Source organism: Trichechus manatus, unplaced genomic scaffold, assembly GCF_000243295.1.
Source record: "Trichechus manatus latirostris isolate Lorelei unplaced genomic scaffold, TriManLat1.0 scaffold00033, whole genome shotgun sequence".
Lineage (NCBI taxonomy): Eukaryota > Metazoa > Chordata > Mammalia > Sirenia > Trichechidae > Trichechus > Trichechus manatus.
Genome location: NW_004443969.1, coordinates 8,899,991 through 8,922,412, shown reverse-complemented (window position 1 = coordinate 8,922,412; position 22,422 = coordinate 8,899,991). Strand labels below are relative to the sequence as shown.

Sequence of the window (22,422 nt, the reverse complement as noted above, 5' to 3'; positions counted from 1 at the left end):
CTGTGATCCAGAATACCCCTACATATCTATTTATACAGATAAAAAACTAAAACAGAATTTAATTAAACGGTATTTACTCTTACCATGAGCAGTGCATTCTCCTCTTTTCTTTTGTAATCTATTCTATTTTTTAAGCTGTCTTGACCCACCAAATTGATATTATGACTCACTAGCTGCAGCCCATATTTTCATACACTGAACACTTGATCACTAGCCCTAAAATTCTTTGGATTCTTTGTCTTCATGAAGTTTGCCCCAGCCTGGGCTCTTCACCTCCTCTAAACTCTGTTACTATTTATTGTCTCTTTTGTTCATTTAGCACAAAATTATTGCTACCTGTATGTTCTTCATCCATTTGGGTGTCTGTCTGCCTCCCCAGGGAGGGGGAAATTATCTTGAGAGCAGGTACCTGGTAAGTGTGGATCACCCAGAATTATGTGTGGAAATTATGTGTGGAAAGTGTGTGGAAATGTTAAATGTGATGTAAATGGTGTGTGTGTGTATGTGTGTGTGTGTGTGTGTGTGTGTGTATTCCCAAGGTCCTGGGAAACACTCAGTGGATGTTTCTAGTTCTTCTGACTCACAGATTTGAAATGAGTACTATCTCTACCCTCCTGGACTGTAGCCTTTGAAATGTTCCAGGGTGTTCTCACCATCAAGGGCCAATTCCACTGCCAGTTCATGCAATTCCTAAGAGGTTGCCAAAGAAGGACTGGCTTGCTATTTATACTTTTATAAATATTCAACCAAAGGACAAGTGATGCTTTTCAATTCTGAGCAATGCTTTACTGGGGCAAACAAATATATCCCTGTCTCTGTTCTAGGGAGCATTGAAGAACCTGAAGAACCAAGGGTCAAGAAGAGAAGCAAATAGGGCAACCCAGAGAAAGGTTTCAGAGAACAGGAATCTCTGAGGTAAATTAGTCATGTAAATTAGAGGAGGCAGATTTGTTCCCTGAAGGAATGTAGAATAAAACAAACAAACAAAAAAACGTTCAAATCCCCAATACTGGCTTTTCTACTGCTGTCAGCCTAGCTTGTGTATTTGTATACATTCGCGTGTTGTTTTCTAAGGACTCCAACTCCTGACCACTCTAATGAAAGTATAGATTGGGTTCTGTTTTGTTTTTGAGAGGAAGGGGAGGGGAGTGTTACAGTTTTATTCTGTTAGACTACCATTGTATCCCACTTTGTTGGAAATAAGTAGGTCAGTAGATGTGACTGGAAAATATTTTCCTCCTTGTTTTCTCTTGGAGATCTGCTGCTAATTTTATAGTCTTTTGACATTAAAATAAAATGAAGGCCACTCAAATTCAGTATTGAGGGACAAACTATAGTCTGGGACACAGAGGTTAAAAAAAAAAAAAAAAAATCACAGGATGCCAGTCCCTGAAATTGGGGCTTCCTAGTAGTCTTGCAATCAGCTCCACTCATATTGCACTTTCCCTTAGGGAGACTTGAGGCCAGCTTAGATCCCCAACTCTTCAGGCTGGGCACTAACACATTTAATGGAGAAAAGTACAGCACAGTGTCTAAATCAGCATTTAGCTGATCCTCTTTGATGAAGGTGAGAATTAGCTTCCCCAGATTCTGTTGTTTAAAACTCTTTAGTGGTTTCCCTTGCCTTCAGAATCAAGCCCAAAGGCCTGAACCAGGCCTCCAAGGCCCTAATAAAGATTCTGCCCACCTCTCCAGCTTCTTCTGTACCACCTTGCTCCTCCAACTCTTGCCTGCCTCTATCCATTCTCCACAGAGCAACCATATTGGTTTTTTAAGCCATTAAAACCCTCCAAAGGATTTGCTTTGTGTTAAGAATAAAATGTATGAGACCACTATTATAAGAACTCAAAGGTTTACACACAAAAAAAAGCATTCTTTGATGGTTACCAGGGTGGAATGGGAGGGGAAGGAGAAATCACTAACTAGATAGTAGACAACTATCAACTTCAGTGAAGGGAAGGACAACACACAAAACAGCGGAAGTCAACACAACTGGACCAAAGCAAAAATTTGAAAGTTTCCTAGACATATCCAAACACTTTGAGGGGCTGAGTAGCTGGGGGTGGGGGCTGGGGATTATAGTCTCAGGGGATATCTAGGTTAATTGGCATAACATTGTTCATAAAGGAAAGGTTCTACATCCCACTTTGGTGAGTAGTGTCTGGGGTCTTAAAAGCTTGCGAGCAGCCATCTAAGATACATCTATTGGTCCCACCCCACCCGGAGCAAAGGAGAATGAAGAAAACCAAAGATACAAGGAAAATACTAGCCCAAAGGACTAAAGGACCAAATGAACCAGAAACTCCACCAGCCTGTGACCAGAAGAACTGGATGGTGCCCTGCTACCACCAATGACTGCCCTGACAGGGAACACAACAGAGAGTCCTGGACAGAGCAGGAGAAAAATGTAGAACAGAATTCAAATTCATATAAAAAGACCAGACTTAATGGTCTAACAGAGACTGGAGGAACCCCCGAAACTATGGCCCCCAGATGCTCTGTTAACCCAGAACTGAACCCATTCCAGAAGTCTACTTTTCAGACAAAGATTAGACAGGAGTATAAAACAAAAAATAATACACCTGAGGAATGTGCTTCTTAGTTCAATCAAATATACGAGTCCAAACAGGCAGCCCTTGTCCAAAAAAAAGGATGAGAAGGCAGGAAGGGACAGGAACTGGATGAATGGACACAGGGAACCCAGAGTGGAAAGATGGAGTGTGCTGTGACATTATGGGGATTGCAACCAATGTCATAAAGCAAAAAAAAAAAAAAAAGAATAAAATCCAGACTCCTAACATGTGGTCACCATGAGTTGGCACTGACTCAACAGCAACTGGTTTGGTTTTTTTCTTTTTTAACCTTGTCTTACAAGTCCCTCTGTGATCTGGCCCTGCCTGCCTCACCAGCCCCATTCCCTATCAGTTCTCCTTTGCATTACATTTCAGCCACATTGCCCTCCTTTCTGTTCCTTGAACATGTCAACTCTTTCCCACTTTGTGGCCTTTGCAACTATGGTTTCCTTATCCAGGAGTGCTATTCCAGGCTTTCTCTTCCTGTCCTCCAAGTCTCAGCCAGATCCCTTACCAGCCAGCCCAAACGAATGCTCCCCAGTCACTGGTTGTTCTTCATTCTCCAAAATGATCATGTTATATTCCCTCTAGAATATGAGCACCATAGATCTTGTTTACCACCATGTTCCCAGTGTTGGATTGGTGGGCCTGGCACAAAATAGATTTCAATAAAAATTAGTGAGTGAATAAATGACTGTACCAGGCCAGGCAGTGTCTATCAAACGTTAGCAAGTGTATTAGTCAGCGTTCTCCAGAGAAACAGAACCAATAAGATATATATGTATATGTGTGTATGTGTGTGTGTGTGTGTGTATATATATATATATATATACGTATATATATATATACAGATTGAGAGAGAGATTTATTTTAAGGAATTGGCTCATGCAGTTGTGAGGGCTGGCAAGTCCAAAATCCGTAGGCCAGGCAGTGGACTAGAAACTCCAGCAGAATGTCTATGTTACAATCTTGAGACAAAATCCTTTTTTCTTTGGGAAACCTCAGTGTTTTGCTCTTAAGACCTTTGACTGATTGGATGAGGCCCACCTACATTATGGAGGATAATCCAGTTTACTTAAAGTCAACGAATTGTAAATGTTAATCGTATCTAAATACTTTCATTGGATCGACATAGTGGCTACAACATTGGGCTCAAACACAGCAATGATCGTGAGGATGGCACAGGACCAGTAATGTTTCATTCTGTTATACATAAGATGGCTATGAGTCGGAGCTGACTCGACGGCACCTAACAACAACAAATACTTTCGTAGCAACGTCTAGACTAGTGTTTGATCAAACAGCTGGGTATCATGACAAAGCAAAGTTGATACATAAAATTGACCATCATAGCGTGCATCAGAATCACCTAGAGAGTTTGTTAACACACAGATTATTGGGCCTCACTCCCAGAGTTTCTAATTTGGTAGATCTTGGCTGGCGTCTGAGAATTTGCACTTCTTCCAAGTTCCCAGGCAGCTCTGATGCTGCTGGTCTGGAGATCACCTTTTTAAAATAATATTTTATTGAGCTTTTGGTGAAAGTTTAAACAGCAAGTTACGTTCCCATTTGACAATTTCAGCACAAATTTTTCAGTGACATTAGCTACATTTATCACAATGTGTCAATATTCTCTTTAATTGTGTTCTGTTTGTTCTATTTCCAGTACTCTAGTTTCCCTGCATCCTTATCATCTTGTCTTTGCTTTTGAGTACTTGTCGACCTTTTGGTCTCATACAAATGGTTTATAGGTGGAGCACTGATCTTATGGGTAACATCCTTTATTTTGTGTGCCACTCTGTTCTTTTGCTAATGGGTAATCTCAAGGGATAGGCTTGGTTCTAGGTTTAAAGAATGCCTCGGGGCTATAGGCTCAGGGAGTTCTCTGTTCTCTACTGTCCCAGCGTGTCTGGGTTTTTTTTGTTTTTTTTAAGATTTTGAGTTCTAAAGACACAAGGAAAATATTAGCCCAAGAGACAAAAAGGGCCACGTAAACCAGAGACTCCATCAGCCTGAGACCAGAAGAACTAGATGGTGCCTGGCTACCACCAGTGACCACTCTGACAGGGAACACAACAGAGAGTCCCCGACAGAGCAGGAGAAAAGTAGGGTGCAGAACTCAGATTCACGTAAAAAGACCAGACTTAATGGTCTGACTGAGACTAGAGGAACCTCAGAAGACATGGCCAACTCTTCAGACAAAGATTAGACTGGACTATAAAACATAAAATAATAGTAAGAGCGTGCTTCTTAGTTCAAGTAGATAAACGAGACTAAATGGGCAGCTCCTGTCCGGAGGCAAGATGGGAAGGCAGAAAGGGATAGGAGCTGGTTGAATGGACACAGGAAATCCTGGGTGGTAAAGGGGAGTGTGCTGTCACATTATAGGGATTGCAACTAGGGTCACATAACAATATGTGTATACATTTTTGTATGAGAAACTAACTTGAGGTGTGAATTTTCACCTAAAGCACAATTTAAAAAACAAACAAACAAAAAAACATCTATTGTGACCCTGGTCAGAACTAGCAGTTGGTGGTAACTGGGCACCATCTAGTTCTGGTCTTAGGGTAGATGAGGTTGTGGTTTGTGTAGACTCTTTTCTTCTCTGAGCTTTTAGTTACCTTCTTACTGTTTTGCTCCTGGCAAGTAGAGCCCGTAGTTGTGTCTTAGATTCCTGCTCACAAGCTTTCAAGACCCCAGATGCTTCTCGCTTCACTAGGACGAAGATCATGATTTTTGCGAACTATATTATGCCAATTGACTGAGTTGTTTCATAATACTATGATATCCTAAGCTTTCAAACCCGGAAAACCAATCTTGGAAGGTGTTTGGTAATGTCTGAGGAGTATCCGTATTTGTGTCTTCAATGAATATATGTACCTGTACCCACATAGTTGTATTTACATGAACCTATAGATACTTCTATGTGTTCTCACCTATGTACACACCTGCACCTACCCATATACCAATATCCCTATACCCATCCATATGTGCTCAAACACTCGTTTTTACTTTGGTTGTACTATGCTCACTATATCCACATTTTATGCCACTTTTCCCAGCACCAAAAATAACAAGCTTCTACGATCTAAAGCATATTTTCCCCTCCCCCCTCCTATCCCTGGTAAACACCAATGAACATCAGTCTCTGTCTCTATTTTTCTTATAAAAGAGGGATCAGACAATATTTGTCCTTATGTGTTTGACTTATTTCACTTAGCATTATGCCCTCCAGGTCCACCCATGTTGTAACATGTTTCACATACTCATCATTGTTCCTTATGGTTTTGTAGTATTCCATTGTATGTGTCTTAGTCGACTAGTGCTGCTATAACAGAAATACCACAAGTGGATGGCTTTTACAAAGAGAAATTTATTTTCTCACAGTCTAGTAGGCTAGAAGTCCAAATTCAGGGCGTCAGCTCCAGGCGAAGGCTTTCTCTTTCATTCGGCTCTGGAGGAAGGTCCTTCTTATCAATCTTCCCCTGGACTAGGAGCTTCTCCACGTAGGAACCCTGTGTCCAAAGGACGCGCTCTGCTCCTGGGGCTGCCATCTTAGTGATACGAGGTCCCCCATCTCTCTGCTTGCTTCTCTCTTTTAGATCCCAAAAGAAACTGGCTGAAGACACAGTCCAATCCCTTAGACTGAGTCCTGCCTCATCGACACAACTGCCACCCATGCCCCCTCATTAGCATCATAGAGGCAGGATTTACACCACATAGGAAAATCACATCAGATGACAAAATGGTGGACAAACACACAATACTGGGAATCATGGCCCAGCCAAATTGAAACACATATTCTGGGGGGACACAATTCAATCCATGACAGTATGTATGTACCACGATTTGCTTATCCATTCTTCAATTGATGGGCACTTTGGTTATTTCCATTTATTTGCTATTGTGAATAAAGCATCAATGAACATAGGTGTGCGTATGTCTGTTTGTGTCATTATTTTTAAGTCTCTAGAGTATACATCTAGGAGTGGGATTGCTGGATCATAGGGTACTTCTATTTCTAGTTTTCTGAGAAAGCGCCACACCATTTTCCATAGTGGTTATACCATTTTACAGTCCCACCAGCAATGGATAAGGGTTCCAATCTCCCCACATCCTTGCCAACATTTTTTTTTAATCGGTGCCATTTTAGCGAGGGTAGGATGATATCTCATTGTCATTTTGATTTGCATCTCTCTAATGGCTAATGAGAGCCCTGGTGGCACAGTAATTAGGGCTTGGCTGCTAACCAAAAGGTCAGCAGTTTGAATCCACCAGCCACTCCTGGAAAGCCATGTGGGGCAGTTCTACTCTGTCCTATAGGGTGGCTATGAGTTGGAATTGACTTTATGTCAATGGATTTGTTTTGGTTTTTTTTTGTCATGGCTAATGATTTTGAACATCTTTTCATATGTTTGTTGGCTGCTTAGATGTCCTTTTTGGTGAAGGTCTTGTTCATGTCTTTTGCCCATTTTGTGATTAGGTTATCTTTTTGTTGTTGAGTTGTTGCAGTTTTCTATAGATTTTAGAGATTAGACCCTTATTGGATAAGTCACTTTGGAAGATTTTTTCCCAGTTTGTAGGTTGTATATTTACCTTTTTAATAAAGTCTTTTGATGAGCATAAGTTTTTAATTTTTATGGGGTCCCGTTTATCTATTTTGTCTTCTTCTATTTATGAATTTATTGTTATTTTTGATATCCTATTTTTACAAAATATTACGTCCTATAGTTTTCTCCCAGGAATTTTATGGTTTTAGGTTTAACATTTAGGTCTTTGATCAATTTTGAGTTAGTTTTTGTGTAAAATGTGAGGTATGGATCCTGTTTCATTTTTCTGCAAGTGGATATCCAGTTGCGCCAGCACCATTTATTAAAGAGACTGTTTCTTCCCCACTGAATGAAATTTGACCCCTTGTCGAAAATCAGTTGTCCATAGATGGCTGGATCTTTTATCCTGCAATGTTGCTAACTTGTTTTATTACCTCCAGCAGTTTTATGGTGGAATCTTTAGGGTCTTCTATGTATAGGATTGTGTCATCTGCAAATAGAGATAGTTTTACTTCTTCCTTTCTGATTTGGATCCTTTTATTTCTCTTTCTTGTCTTATTGCTCTGGCTAGGACTTCCAGTACAATGTTGATACAGTGATGATAATGGGTATCCTTGTCTCATTCTTGTTCTCAGAGGGAAGGCTCTCAGCCTTTCTCCATTGACTATAATGTTGGCTGTTGGTTTTGCATATATACCTTTAATTACGTTGAGAAATTTCCCTTCTATTCCTATTTTGCTGAGAGTTTTTGTCAGGAAAGATGTTGAATTTTATCAAATGCCTTTTTCACATCAATTGATATGATAATATGTTTCTTTTCATTTGTTTTGTTTATGTGGTGGATTACAGTGATTGATTTTCTAATGTTGAGCCACTTGATCATGGTGTATGATTTTTTGATATGTTGCTGAAGTCTGTTGGCCAGAATTTTGCTGAAATTTTTTGCATCTATGTTCATAAGGGATATTGGTCTGTAATTTTCTTTTTTTTTTGTGGTATCTTTGCCTGGTTTTGGTATCAGGTTTACGCTGGCTTCATAGAAAGAGTTCGGTAGTGTTCCTTCCTCTTCTATGTTTTTGAAGAGATGGATTAGGATTAGTGTCAACTCTTCCCTGAATGTTTGGTAGAACTCTCCAGTGCAACCATCTGGTCCTAGTCTTTTTTTTTTTTTGGTGGCAGATTTTTGATGACAATTTTAATCTCTTCTTTTGTACTGGGTCTGTTTAAATTTTCTATCTTTGTGTTCGTTTGGGTAGGTTGCGTGTTTCTAGAAATTTGTCCATTTCATGTAAGTTTTCAAATTTGTTGGAGTACAGTTTTTCATAGTAATCAGTTATGATCTTTATCTCTGTTGGAGCAGTTGTAATGTTACTGATTTCATTTTTTAATTTGGTTATTTCCCTCTTTAGGTTTTTTTTTTTCTTCTTTTCTCACTCTAGCCAGTGATTTGTCTATTTTATTGATCCTTTCAAAGAACCAACTTCAGATTTTGTTGATTCTTTTTATTTATTTTTTTATTTTCTATTCCATTTACTTCTGCCCTGATCTTTATTATTTCCTTTTTTCTGGCAGCTTTGGCTTCTTTTGCTCTTCCTTTTCTATTTGTTCAAGTTGGCAGTTTAAGTTAATGATGTTGGATCTTTCTTCTTTTTTAATGTAGGCATTTATTACTATAAATTTCCCTCTGAGTACTGCTTTTGCTGTGTCCCAAAGACTTGATATGTTGTGTTTTCATTTTTGTTAGATTCTAGGAACTTTTAAATTTCACTTTTGATTTTTTCTGTGACCTAATAGTTTTTTTAGTAGTGTATTGTTTAGTTTCCATGTATTTATTTTTTTCCCTTATTTTTCTTGTTGTTGATTTCTAGCTTCATACTGTTATGGTAATAGAAGCTGCTTTGTAAGATTTCAGTCTTTTTATGTTTGTTGAGACATGTTTTATGTCCTAGTATATGGTCTGTTCTGGAAAATGATCCATGTGTGCTAGAGATGAATGTGTATTTTTCTGATGCTGGGTGAAGTGTTCTATGTATGCCTGTTGGGTCCAACTGGTTATGGTTTTATTTAAGTTCTCAATGTTCTTAGTGATATTCTTTTTAGATATTCTGTCTATAATTGAAAGTTGTGTGTTGAACTCCCCTACTATTGTTGTGGAGTTGTCTATTTCTCCTTTCATATTAGTCAGTATTTGTTTCATGCATTTTGGAGCATTGCTGTTAGGTGCATATATATTTATAATTGTTATGTCTTCTTGCTGGATTGTCCCATTTATCATTATGTAACATCTTTCTTTATCTCTTGTAATAGAGTTTGACTTAAAGTCTATTTTATCTGATATTAGTATGCCACCCCTGCTTTTTTGTTGTTGTTGTTTACTGGTTGCATGGAATATTTTTCTCCATCCTTTTATTTTCAGTCTGTTTGTGTTCTTATGTCTAAGATGTGTGGATAGTAAAAAGATGGATCATGCTCTTATATCCATTCTGCTACTCTCTGCCTTTTTAATGGGGTGTTTAGACAGTTTACATTTAAGGTTATTACGGAAATCAAACCGTCTAGCTCACCCATTTTGCTATTTGTTTTTTGAGTGTTTCATATTTTCTTTGTTTTTTTTAATTTATATATATTTTTATTTGTATTTGGCTGGTTTCGTGTGAAGAGCCTTTTTTCTTTCTTCCTTCATTTCTTCTGAAAGTCTTTTTTCTCAGTGATTTCTTAGTGGTTACCACATATATTACATTGCACATTTTACAATTGCAACAACATTTAATATATGAACAACAGTTAACATACAACCTTAACATAATAAATCTATTCCTGATATGCTTCTCCCCCCCCATTTCTGTTGGTGTGTCTCCATTAACATCAATATACAACCTATATTTGATAAGTTTACTTTGTACTTATTTCTTACAAACTTGATACTGTATTGTTTGTGGGATTTAATTACTGAGATTATTCCCTGAAAATTATTTGGTCCTCCAAAAAATTTGAAAACCTAGAGGAAATGGACAAATTTCTAGCAACACTCTACCTGCCTAAACTAACACAAACAGAGGTAGAAAAACTAAACAGACTCATAACAAAAGAAGAAATTGAAGAGGTAATAAAAAAAAAAACAAAAAAAACTCCCAACAACAAAAAAAGCCCTGGCCCATATGGCTTCACTGGAGAATTCTACCAAACTTTCAGAAAAGAACTAATACCAACACTACTTAAGCTATTTCAGGGCATAGAAAAGGAAGGAATATTCCAAACTCATTCTGTGAAGCCAGCATAACCCTGATACCAAAGCCAGGCAAAGACACCACCAAAAAAAAAAAAAAAAAAAAAAAAAAAACAGAGATAACTACAGACCACTATTCCTCATGAACATAGACCAAAAATTCTCGATGAAATTCTAGCGAACAGAATTCAACAGCATATCAAAAAAATAATACTTGATGACCAAGTGGAATTCATACCAGGCACACAGGGATGGTTCAACATTAGAAAATCAATCAACATAATACACCACATAAATATAACAAAAGAACCACATGATCTTATCAGTCAATGCAGAAAAAGCATTTGACAAAGTCCAACACCATTTCTGATAAAAACTCTCAGCAAAATAGGAATAGAAGGGAAATTCCTCAACATAATAAAAGGCATTTATAAAAAGCCAACAGCCAGCATCATTCTAAACAGAGAGAGACTGAAAACATTCCCCTTGAGAATGGGAACCAGACAAGCATGCCCTTTATCACCACTCTTATTCAGCATTGTACTGTAAGTCCTAGCTAGAGCAGTAAGGCAAGAAAAAGAAATAAAGGGCATCCAAATTGGTAGGGAAGAAGTCGAAGTATCTCTATTTGCAGATGATATGATCTTATACACAGAAAACCCCAAAGAACCCACAAGAAAACTACTGGAACTCATAGAAGATTTCAGCAAAGTAGCAAGATACAAGATTAACATGCAAAAATCGGTTGTATTCCTCTACACAAACAAAAGGAACTTCGAAAAGGAAATCACCAAATTAATACCGTTTACAATAGCCCCCAGGAAGATAAAGTACTTAGGAATAAATCTAACTGGGGATGTAAAAGACCTATACAAAGAAAACTACAAAACACTACTGCAAAAAATCAAAAGAGACCTATGTAAGTGGGAAAACCATACCATGCTCACGTACAGTAAGACTCAACATTGTGAAAATGTCAAATCTACCCAAAGCAATATATAGATACAATGCAAATTCCAATCCAAATTCCAACAGCATTCTTTAACGAGATAGAGAAACAAATCACCAGCTTTATATGGAAAGGGAAGAGGCCTCAGATAAGTAAGGCATTACTGAAGAAGAAGAACAAGCAGGAGGCCACATACTACCTCATTTTAGAACCTATTATACAGCCATGGTAGTCAAAACAGTCTGGTACTGGTAGAACAGACACATAGACCAATGGAACAGAATTGAGAACACAGGAATAAATCAGTCCATCTACGAGCAGCTGATATTTGACAATGGGCCAAAGTCCGTTAAATGAGGAAAGGATAGTCTCTTTAAAAAATAGTGCTGACATAACTGAATGTCCATCTGTGAAAAAATCAAACAAGATCTATATCTGTCTTAGGCTGGGTTCTCTAGAGAAACAAAACCAGTAAAGCATATAAATATATACAGAGAGATAGATTTATATCAAGGGAATAACTCATGCAGTTGTACAGTCTGGAGCATCCCAAGTCCGTGGGTCAAGCTGGAGCCCCCCACAGGGGCTGGTGAACCCAAGATTTGCAGGCCAGACACCAGACTCAAAAGTTGTGAAGACTGACAGATCCCAAGATTGGCAGGCAAGACCCCAGGTAAACTGCTAGCTCAAGTCCCAAGAACCAGAGGTCAGATGAACAGGAGACACCTGCAGGATCCAGAGTGAGCAAAAGCCCATGAGCCTTGCCAAAAAGTTCACTTATATTGGATGCAGGCCACACCCCCAAGGAAAATCCCTCTCTACTGATTTAGTACTCACAGCAGATCCCATCATGGAGGTGATCACATTATATCTAACATAATCATGGAAGTGATCACATCATCATATGACTGCCAAACTACATCATAATTGCCAAACCCCTGAGAATCATGGCCCAGGCAAGTTGACACACAAGCTTAACGATCACAGTACCTTACACCATACACAAAACTAACTAAAAATGGATCAAAGACCTAAATATAAAATCTAAAACGATAAAGATCATGGAATAAAAAATAGGGACAATGCTAGGGGCCCTAATATATGGCATAAATAGGATACAAACCATAACTAACAATGCACAAACACCAGAAGAGAAACTAGATAACCGGGAGCTTCTAAAAATCAAATATTTATGCTTATCAAAAGACTTCACCAAATGAGTAAAAAGAGAACCTACAGACTGGGAAAAAATTTTTGGCTATGACATATCCAACAAGGGTCTAATCTTTAAAATCTACAAGACACTGCAACATCTCAACAACAAAAAGAAAGATAATCCAGTTAAAAAATGAGCAAAGGACATGAACAGACACCTCACCAAAGAAGACATTCAGGTGGTTAACAGACACATGAGGAAATGCTCACGATCATTAGCCATTAGAGAAAAGCAAATCAAAACTACATTGAGATACCATCTTGCCCCGACAATACTGACACTAATCCAAAAAACACAAAATAACAAATGTTGGAGAGGTTGTGGGGAGATTAAAACTCTTATGCACTGCTGGTGGGAATGTAAAATGGTACAACCACAATGGAAAACAATATGGTGCTTCCTTAAAAAGCTAGAAATAGAAATACCATACGATTCAGCAATCCTATTCCTAGGAATATACCCTAGAGAAATAAGAGCCATCATGCAAATAGACATATGCACACCCATGTTCATTGCAGCACTATTCACAATAGCGAAAAGATGGAAACAACCTAAATGCCCATCAACAGACAAATGGGTAAACAAATTACAATACATACACACAATGGAACACTATGCAACAATAAAGAACAATGATGAGTCCGTGAAACATCTCACAACATGGATGAATGTGGAGGGCATTATGCTGAGTGAAATAAGTCAGTCACCAAAGGACAAATATTATATGAAACCACTATGATTAGAACTCAAGAAAAGTTTTACACAAAGAAAAAAGCGTTCTTTGATGGTTATGAGGGTGGGGAGGGAGGAGGAGAAAAAAATCACTAACTAGATAGTAGAGAAGTGTCAACTTCAGTGAAGGGAAAGACAACACACAATATAGGGGAGGTCAGCACAACTGGACCAAAGCAAAATCATAGAAGTTTCCTAGACACATCCAACATCTTGAGAGACTGAGTAGCTGGGGTTGGGGGCTGGGGACCGTAATCTCGGGGGACATCTAGGTCCATTGGCATAACATAACTCATAAAATGTTCTGTATCCCACTTTGGTGAGTAGTATAGCGTCTGGGATCTTAAAACTTTGGAGCAGCCATCTAACATACATCTATTGGTCCCATCCCACCCAGAACAAAGGAGAATGAAGAACTAGACACAGGGAAAATATTAGCCCACAGAACTAAAGGATCACATGAACCAGAGACTCTACCAGCCTGAGACCAGAAGAACTAGATGGTGCCAGACTACCACCAATGACTGCTCTGACAAGGATCACAACAGAGTCCAGGACAGAGCTGGAGAAGAATGTAGAACAAAATTCAAATTCACAAAAAAAGACCAGACTTATTGGTTTGAAAGAGACTGGAGAACCCCCAAAACTATGTCCCCCTCCCCAGACACTCTGCTAACCCAGAACTGAAACCATTCCCAAAGCCCACTTTTCAGACAAAGATTAGACAGGCCTATAAAAACAAAAAATAACGTGAGGAATGTGCTTGTTAGTTCAATCAAATGTACGAGACCAAATGGTCAACTCTTGTCCAAAAGCAAGACGAGAAGTTAGGAAGGGACAGCAACTGGATGCATGGTCACAGGGAACCCGGGGTGGAAAGGGGGAGCATGTTGTCACATTATGGAGATTGCAACCAATGTCACCAAGTAATGTGTGTGTAAACTTTTGAATGAGAAATTAACTTGAGCTGTAAACTTTCACCTAAAGCACAATAAAAAGAAAAAGAAAGAAAGAAAATTACTTGATCCTTACGATTGCCCATTTTGTTGCATTTTTGGGAGATATCTTCTCTCTCTTATTTACTTATTTATTTCTTGTATATAGATACACATATTTATTTAATGCTCTTGCCTTTCCATTTGGAGTACTCCCTTGAGTAATAACTTGCAAAGCTGGTCTGGTAGTGGCAAATTCCCAGAGCTTCTGTTTGTTTGAGAATGTCTTGATTTTCCCCTCATTTTTGAATGACAGCTTTGCTAGGTAAAGAATCCTTGGTTGGCAATTGTTTTCATTCGATGTTTTATATATGTCGCTCCACTGTCTTCTGGACGCTAGAGTTTCTGGGAAGAAATCTGCACTGATTTTTACAAAAGACCCTTGTTATGTTATATTGTGTTTTTCTCTTGCTGCTTTCAGAATTCTCTCCTTGTCTTTGGTTTTCAAGAATTTTATTAGGATATGGTGGGGAATTGATCTTTTCGTGTTTCTTCTAATTGAGGCTCGTATAGTTTCCTGTATTTTCACTTTTCTTTATTCTTTTCTTTTGTTTCTCTTGAGGCTTGATAAGTTCAGTTATCTTGTCTTCTAGTTCAAGTATTCTATCATTTATGTCCTTGACTTTATTGTTGAATGTTTCTCTTGCTTTTTTCTAATTAGATTGCTTTATTCTTCAGTTCCGGTAGTTGTCTTTGTTTGTTTGTTTGTTTGTTTTTGGTATTTTCGATTTCCTTGTTGAGTCTCTCATTTTGTTTCTCCATTTGTTTCCTGATCACCGCTAGTTTGTTTTCTGTTTGAGTTTTGCTTTCTTTAAATATATTTAGCACCATAGTCTGAAAATTATCATTTTTTTCCATTAGTCTGGCCTCCATAGGAGAAATTTCCTTTTCTTCATGTTTACAATTCAATTGGTCCTTCTTCTTTTGTGATTTTGTGGGGTTTACTGTATTTTGTTGAACTTGGGCCATTTTTTTACTTTAAATTTTGAACCTGGTTTTTTGTGGGAAAATTTTCTGATTGAGTGCCCTGGTGGTGCAGCAGCCAAGCACCTGGCTGTCAACCAAAAGGTTGTGGCCTGCACCCACCAGCCACTCCATGGGAGAAAGGTGTGACAGCTTGTCTCCACAAAGACTCACAGCCCTGGGAACCCCATGGGGCAGCTCCACTCCACCCCACAGGGTCGCTGTGAGTCAGAATCCACCCAGCAGCAGTGAGCTTGTTGTCTTTTCCTGAGAATCAATAGAGGGCACTCTTATCCTTAGGATTTTTCCAGTGCTAATTCTGGAGTTCTGGATGCCGGATCTCTGGAATTCTGTACACATGTGCAGGGGAGGGGGAGTTTAGCTGGTCGCAGATGCTGATGTAAGCAGTGGGACTCGACTTTCTTGTGGTGAAAGTAGGGGACTATGTCTTTCCCTCATGGGTGCCCCTGCACAGGCTCCCCCACTGTGTCCTACTGTGGCAGGGAGCCAGCCATTTCTTTCTGTGTTGCCCATCTGTCCGAAGTATTCTCGTCACCCTGCTGCCCTTGCAGTTCCTTCTGGTCCTAGTGCCCATCTGTCTTGAGCCTCAGCAAAATTCAACATCACTGTCTCACAGCACCATGGTCTCCCTTTCCCCCCTCCAAATTGTGCAGCCCACAAACTCCCATGGCTAGTCTGTGCCACCTTAAAAAATTAGGCTGCAACTTCCTCAGATTAGCTCTCTTTCGGTGTTCCCTGTTTGGAGTGTTGCCCAGCCCCATTCCAAAATGGCTGTGATGAACAAGTGCTCCAGATGTTAGCAGGTAAGTTGTTCCAGCTTCTGTGCCATCCCTGCTCCTCCTCTCCCCCACTTTTTGACTCACCCCAACTCTCCAACACCTCAGCTGCTGTCCCAAGTTCTGAGATCTCAATCTGTGCTTGTTTTTATTCATTGTTCAGTGGGCTACTTGCTGCGAGAGTAAATGGGAGAGTCCACTCACTTCATCATCTTGCTTTACCCTCTGGAGATCACACTTTGAGAAAGGCTGTCACTGGCCGTAGCTGACTGCTTGAGCTGTGGGCTCACATGTGTTAATATCTTCATGACTTTGCTCCTGTCTTCTCTTTCTGAAACAATGGTTTCCTTTTTCCTTGGGTAAACCTCTACTCCTGCTTCATGACTCAGGATGAGCATCACTTATTCTAGGAGGCGTTCCCCGATTCTTGGTGCCCAGTCTTTTGCACTTGGTGCGTAGGCTGTCCTAACCTTAGCACCGAGTGCAAACGTTGCCCTAACTTGTATTTACCCTGCATGTTAACTGTGTCTTCCCAGACTGTGAGTCCTCCAGAGCCTGACTTATTGTGCCTGTATTTCAGCTGGGAGCTCAGGAATGTTACCCCTAAACTCTATGAAGGTGCATTATGCCTCTGAAAATAAAGTCATACCTGACCTCTATGCAGACCCGGACTTTCAGTTCCCTCCCAGGCCTCATTATTTGCAGGGTGCTTTGCCTCAAGCCTTTCTTCTTATCAAACTCAACCCTTAATAACAGTTGCTTCTCCTTTTCGTCTCCAATGCTTAATTTCTCTAGCTTGTGCTCAAATCTAAACTGTTCCATTTATTTGGACGGCCTTAATATACTGTAATCACCTGTGGAGAGGGCCAGGTCACTTCCTGGAGGCAGAGCAATAAATTCTAAAATTGGTTTCAAGGCAAAAATAAATGGAGGCAGGGGACTGTTAATGACTTCTCAAATGACAACTTCATCTTCTTAAATGCTGCTCTTTAATATTACCCACATTTTTTCTAATAATTTTGAGAAATCTTAGTTCTGTTCCCTTGCCTATTACAAGGTTAATAAGAAGACAGAAGAGCTGAGATTCCCAGAGGCCCAGCCTGCAGCAAGTATCACAAGCCTAGGGTGTCTGTGGGTCACAGCGCTCACACTTTGGGAGAAACTTACCTTGTTATGGTGTTGAAGCTGCACCCAGCCTCCATAGCCAAATCTCTGCAGGGAGAAGAGCACAGTTAGACTCAAAGAGACGACAGCAATAAAAAGGATGTCCTTAGAGCAGGGGGCCCTGGTCTCCATCCTTTCCAGTCTCATCTTCCCATTTTCCTGATACTCAGGTACCACCTACTTGTATTTAAATCAATTTACTTTTTTTCCTTAAATAAATTTATTTGGGATGAAAATTTATACCATAGAAGTGCTAGTTTTATCTTTTCTCCTAATGCAGACTGCACTTTTAAAATGAGGACAAACGTAAAAAATATTTGTCCATGTACCATGTAAAATCATCTCATGGACCACTATGGATACACAGACCTGAAGGATCACTCTTTAGGAAATACGGTCTTAGGACATTGCAATCCATGAGTAGATCATGAAATCAATTTAGTGGATAGTGACCCAGCCATTTTTAAAAGCATGGAATAGTGTGTGTAGCAGATGCTGCCAGTGCCCCACCTGTGTAACCTCCTCTTGACACTTTTGCACAGCTCCCTCCTTCGCCTGCCAGCATCTGCCTTTCTTGGAATGAGGGCTTCACTTTTGCCACTGGCACCTTCTTTGATCAGGTCCTTCTAGCAGGTCAAAAGTGCCAAGAAATTAATGTCCCTCACCCAGCAGACCTCGACCAATGACCAAAAAGAGCTGGTATATAAATACTCCACTTCCTCCACCCCTCAGGCTGGATAACTCTGTGGTGACTGGCTCCCAGAGCACCCATTGTTGCAGTGGTAACTGGCTTGATGGCAAACTCTTCACTGGCTGCCTTGCTTTCCCTGTCTCACTTTCCCACTCTTCTACTGGTGTTTCCTGGACTTACCTCCAAATAAACTACCTGCATTTAAATCCTTGTCTAGGAGTCTGCTTCTTGGGAAACCCAAACTAAGATAGTAAGGAATGGAATGGAATATATTAAAAATGCCTCCCAGGTAGTAAGAGTAAATACTGTTTTATGAAACTTCTCTGTCCATTATGTATATGAATGTTTGTACTGTGTCACAATATGAAATATGTTTTTTCCTGCACATGGATAAAAAATTTTGAAAGCCATTACCTAAGAGCATAGGTATAGGGCCACAGTAGAAGGAATCTGACAGAATGGGAGAAAAATGTGAAGCAGAACCTCAATTCCTAAAAAAGAAAAAAAAAAGAAAGGACTTACTGGACCAGTTGAGACTGGAGGACTTCTTGAGACTTTGAACAAAAGCTTGAATGAAATTAGCCCCCAAGGTCACTTTTTAGCTAAATAACAAATTGGTTCACGAAATAAAGAATATCATTGTGAGTGCTGTGCTCCTTTAAAAATCATCTATACGAGACCAAATGATCAACAATTACTTTAAAACAAAGATGAGAATGCAAGGGGGCAGGAAAACTAGATTAATGGAGATAGAACAACCAGAACAGAAATATTGAGAATGTTCACGCATTGTAAAGAATGTAACCAATGTTACTGAACAATTTGTGTAGGAGTTGTTGAATGGGAACATAAATTACTGAGTAAACCTTCACTGAAAACACAATAAAATACTATTTTTTAAAAAGGAACACAACAACAAACAATAGAGAAAAAAAGCATAGATATATATGATTCATAACTATAGGCTTTAAAATTTTGTTTTTTCATTCATCCATTCTTCAGACCCTTATGGAGTCCCATTTATGATCAGCCTTACTAGGGCTGAGAAAATAAAAGTGAAGGTCAGTTCCAGCCCTTGTGGAGCAGTCTTGAGAGGGTGGGGCTGGGGTGGACACACCATTGGAGAGCTGTATTAGAGTATAGAGATGCTGTGATGGAGAGACTCACAGTTCTCTGGGAACCTGGAGGAGGCACTGACCCTGACCTGGGATCATGTGGTATCAGGGGATGGGGGCTGGAAAGGTAGTCTGAGGTCAGACTGGAGAGGCAATTCTAATGTTTCCTCAGGATTCCCATGCTCTAAAGCAGTGGCTTTCAAAGTGTGATGTAGAAGCAAAGGTGTGGAGGCAGGAGACAGCCAAGCAAAGAGCTCATCAACAGCTCCTGGACTGTCAATGATGATGGGTAGACAGTTAAGGAAGCTGAATATCTGTTCAACTTCTCACTTGTAAACAGATGAGACCAGGTAACAGTGCTTTGTTCTTATGCCATGTTACAGGAAATTATCTCAATGGAGTCAGGTCCTGGTGGATCCCTCTTCCTGGATTTCTTCTCACCTACAGACTTATAGTGATCCAGTGCAATTAAATAATTGTCACAAGATAGATGTAAAGATATAAATTTTATTAAAGGCCAAAATTTTTTTACCTCATCTAAAATTAGAAGAATCTCTGCAAGCCCTACTACTGGGCATATAGTAGGTGGCCAATCAGCTTTGCTGAAGGAAAAAGCCCAAGAAGCCTCATCTTCATCACTGTTGTTATAAATAATCTCGTGTGAATCAACCAGAAACAACTTTTGCCATGGTTCCTTGGGCCATGATCCTCCAATTTGTGACAGCAGAGAGGGTGGGCCCTGATTCATCAGAAACCATTTAATCAAGTGCCCCCAGAATTCTCTGTCTTTCCATCTTAGAGAGATTTTCTTTTTCAAAGATCCTAACTGCAGCTCCAACTAAAATAGTGATTAGCAAGAGAAAATGAGAAGAGACTTCTGTTTCTCAAATCCCAGTGCTTTGCCATCATCTGTTAATCATCAACCCAGGTGTGTTGACTCTGCTTTTCTAGTTCTGCAGGTCACAAGGAGGTTAAGGTCACGAAGGTGTGTATTAACATTTAATAAGGGAAGGGAGGTCTTGGATCTACAACTTGTTGGGGTTATCACTCAGGGGAAGGGAGCAGACACTAGTTCCAAAGGGACTTCATCTTCTAAAATAGAAGTTGTTCTGGGTTATTTTTCAATTCTTTTATTGGGAGATTTGAAACAATGGCAAGAAAAGACTGATGTTTTAAATAATATTTTCCCCACTAAGTAACAATTGGAAGACAAAGGACAATCTGCTGCAGTTTATGTCGTTTCAATATGCCCTTTACTCTGACTATATAGGCTGGAAATGGGAGAGGGGGAAAGGGACTCCAGCATCATTTAGATGCACCTTCAATTATTTCATTCACAGCTTGAAAACACATTACTGTTTTCTGCTAGTTGTTTAATCACTGGCTTGCCTGAACTGCATACCACAGATCCAATTGCTTGGCCTTTGGATTGGAAGCCAGATTCCAAGACCCTGTGATGAAACCCTTTGTGGGTTTACATGGTGTGAGGACTTGGGGAAGCTGATTGGTGTTAAGGGAGGCACTGAGGAGAAGAAGGAAGTGTAACCATCTCAGAGGGAGGGTCTTATTGGGTCCTAGGTTTAGTGGTAAGACAACCAGACTTCCCAAAGATTCTTAAAAGTGTGTTCCCCAGAAACAAGGTATTTCTCTTGGACATTGGCTTAAGTCAGTTTGGGAGTTTCTGAAGCCCTTGGGTATTCCTGGTCTAAGTCTGAACCCCACCCTGGTAATCCAACAAGAGCAAATGGAACGACCATGCTCTTCTTTTGCATAGTACTCCTTACACCTGCCTATGGAAGGAACTAGAAAGTCTCCCCTAATGATGAAAGAACATCTTGGCTATAACTGGTTTACTTCTTCCTCTCTGAATCTCAGAATCTTTGTCTGGACAAGCAGGTGGATGTAATGCAGATCGGAGACCCTTGCTGCTGTGACATTCTCTTGGAGGGTGGGCCATTCTGGGCAGCTCCTTCTGGGCTAGGGGAGAGTACAGTGGACAGTGTCCTTTAGAGACCACCATAGTAGCTCCCAAAGCATTTCATGGGGATCTTTGAGCCTCAAATAAAGAGAAAAGCTGTAATGGAATTAATGCTATTTGCTGGGGATATTTTGACCTATTGTAATATACCATATCCTAAAATCTAGATTTTTCTAAAACTCTCAGATTAGGGAGTATAATCTCTCCCTTCCCATACCTGCATTATAAATTCATTGATTCATTCATTCACTCTATCGACTGATCAGGTGAATAGCCATAAACGACAAGTAGAAAATGATGAGCACAGTAAGAAGTAAGAAAGAACAGGTGACTTCCAAGCAAGCAAAATGTACTCCCATGAAATAACATGAGTTAACAGTTTTGGGCGCATTCCTTTCATGAACTCATTAACATCTTTTTCACACTTTAATAAAATTGTTTACACTTTAATAAAATACAGTCAGGACAATGGCATTCAGAACAGCAAATTCCCATCTGGGCATTTAGTCTCCTCTGCAGCAGAGGTGGGGCAGGGGGAGGAGGGGAGGTTAGTTTGATCAATTTAGCTTTTACCATTAGCTCTAATAGGAAAGTATCTTTTGTATTTTTCAACGTAGGGTGTCTACCACTCATCTTACCTAAGATACCAATGGATAAAGAAACACTTAATATTAACACCCTTCCAGGAAGCACCTATGAGAAGAAAATTGTTTCATCTACTTGCACAGTGATCCACATCTTAATTAGAGTTTGGATTAATTCATTTTCCTCACTTGGAATAGAAAAAGATGAAACATCATCAGTGGTGTGAAAGTTCTAGCAGAAGCCTAAAGATTGGGTAAACCCTTACCTTACTTAGTCTAAATAAACCTCAAACCATTATTAATTTTCTTTGATGTTCCCCACCTTCCTCTTTTCATATTCATTCAAAAATTCTTTTTTTAAAAAATGTAGGACATTGTTATTATAAAAGTAATACAAATAGGGTAAAGAAAAACTGAAATATTGGGAAAAGTCAAAGTCATCCATTTACTGCCCTGCCATCCTACTGCAACCACAGTTAGCAATTTCAATTACTTTGTCATCTTTTTGTTTTATGCTTGGTGTGTCTTTCGAGCCATAATCATACCATTCATACACTTTTGTGTCTTGATTTTTCACTTAATATAACACTTTCTCATATTTCTTCATAATATTCATTACTAATTTTTAATGAGTGTAGCATTTTATATATATATATACATATATATATACATATATATATACACATATATATACACACCCATTGCCGTAGAGTCGATTGTGACTCATAGCGACCCTATAGAACAGAGTAGAACTGCCCCACAGATTTTCCAAGAAGTGGCTGGTGGATTCGAACTGTTGATCTTTTGGTTAGCAGGCAAGCTCTTAACCACTGTGCCACCAGGGCTGTATATATATATATATGTATATATATATTATATATGTGTA

At 39.4% G+C, this 22,422-nt stretch overlaps 1 protein-coding gene across 1 annotated transcript in view; it reads right to left on the bottom strand.

Annotated features, from left to right (window-relative positions):
* The window catches only part of ACMSD (aminocarboxymuconate semialdehyde decarboxylase), a 116,048-nt gene that overhangs the window by 90,802 nt on the left and 2,824 nt on the right, over positions 1–22,422 (bottom strand). Inside the window, exon 2 of the mRNA XM_004375081.1 lies at positions 17,172–17,216. Within this exon, the coding sequence (XP_004375138.1) occupies positions 17,172–17,216 (45 nt within the window). The remainder of the gene's footprint in view (positions 1–17,171; positions 17,217–22,422) is intronic.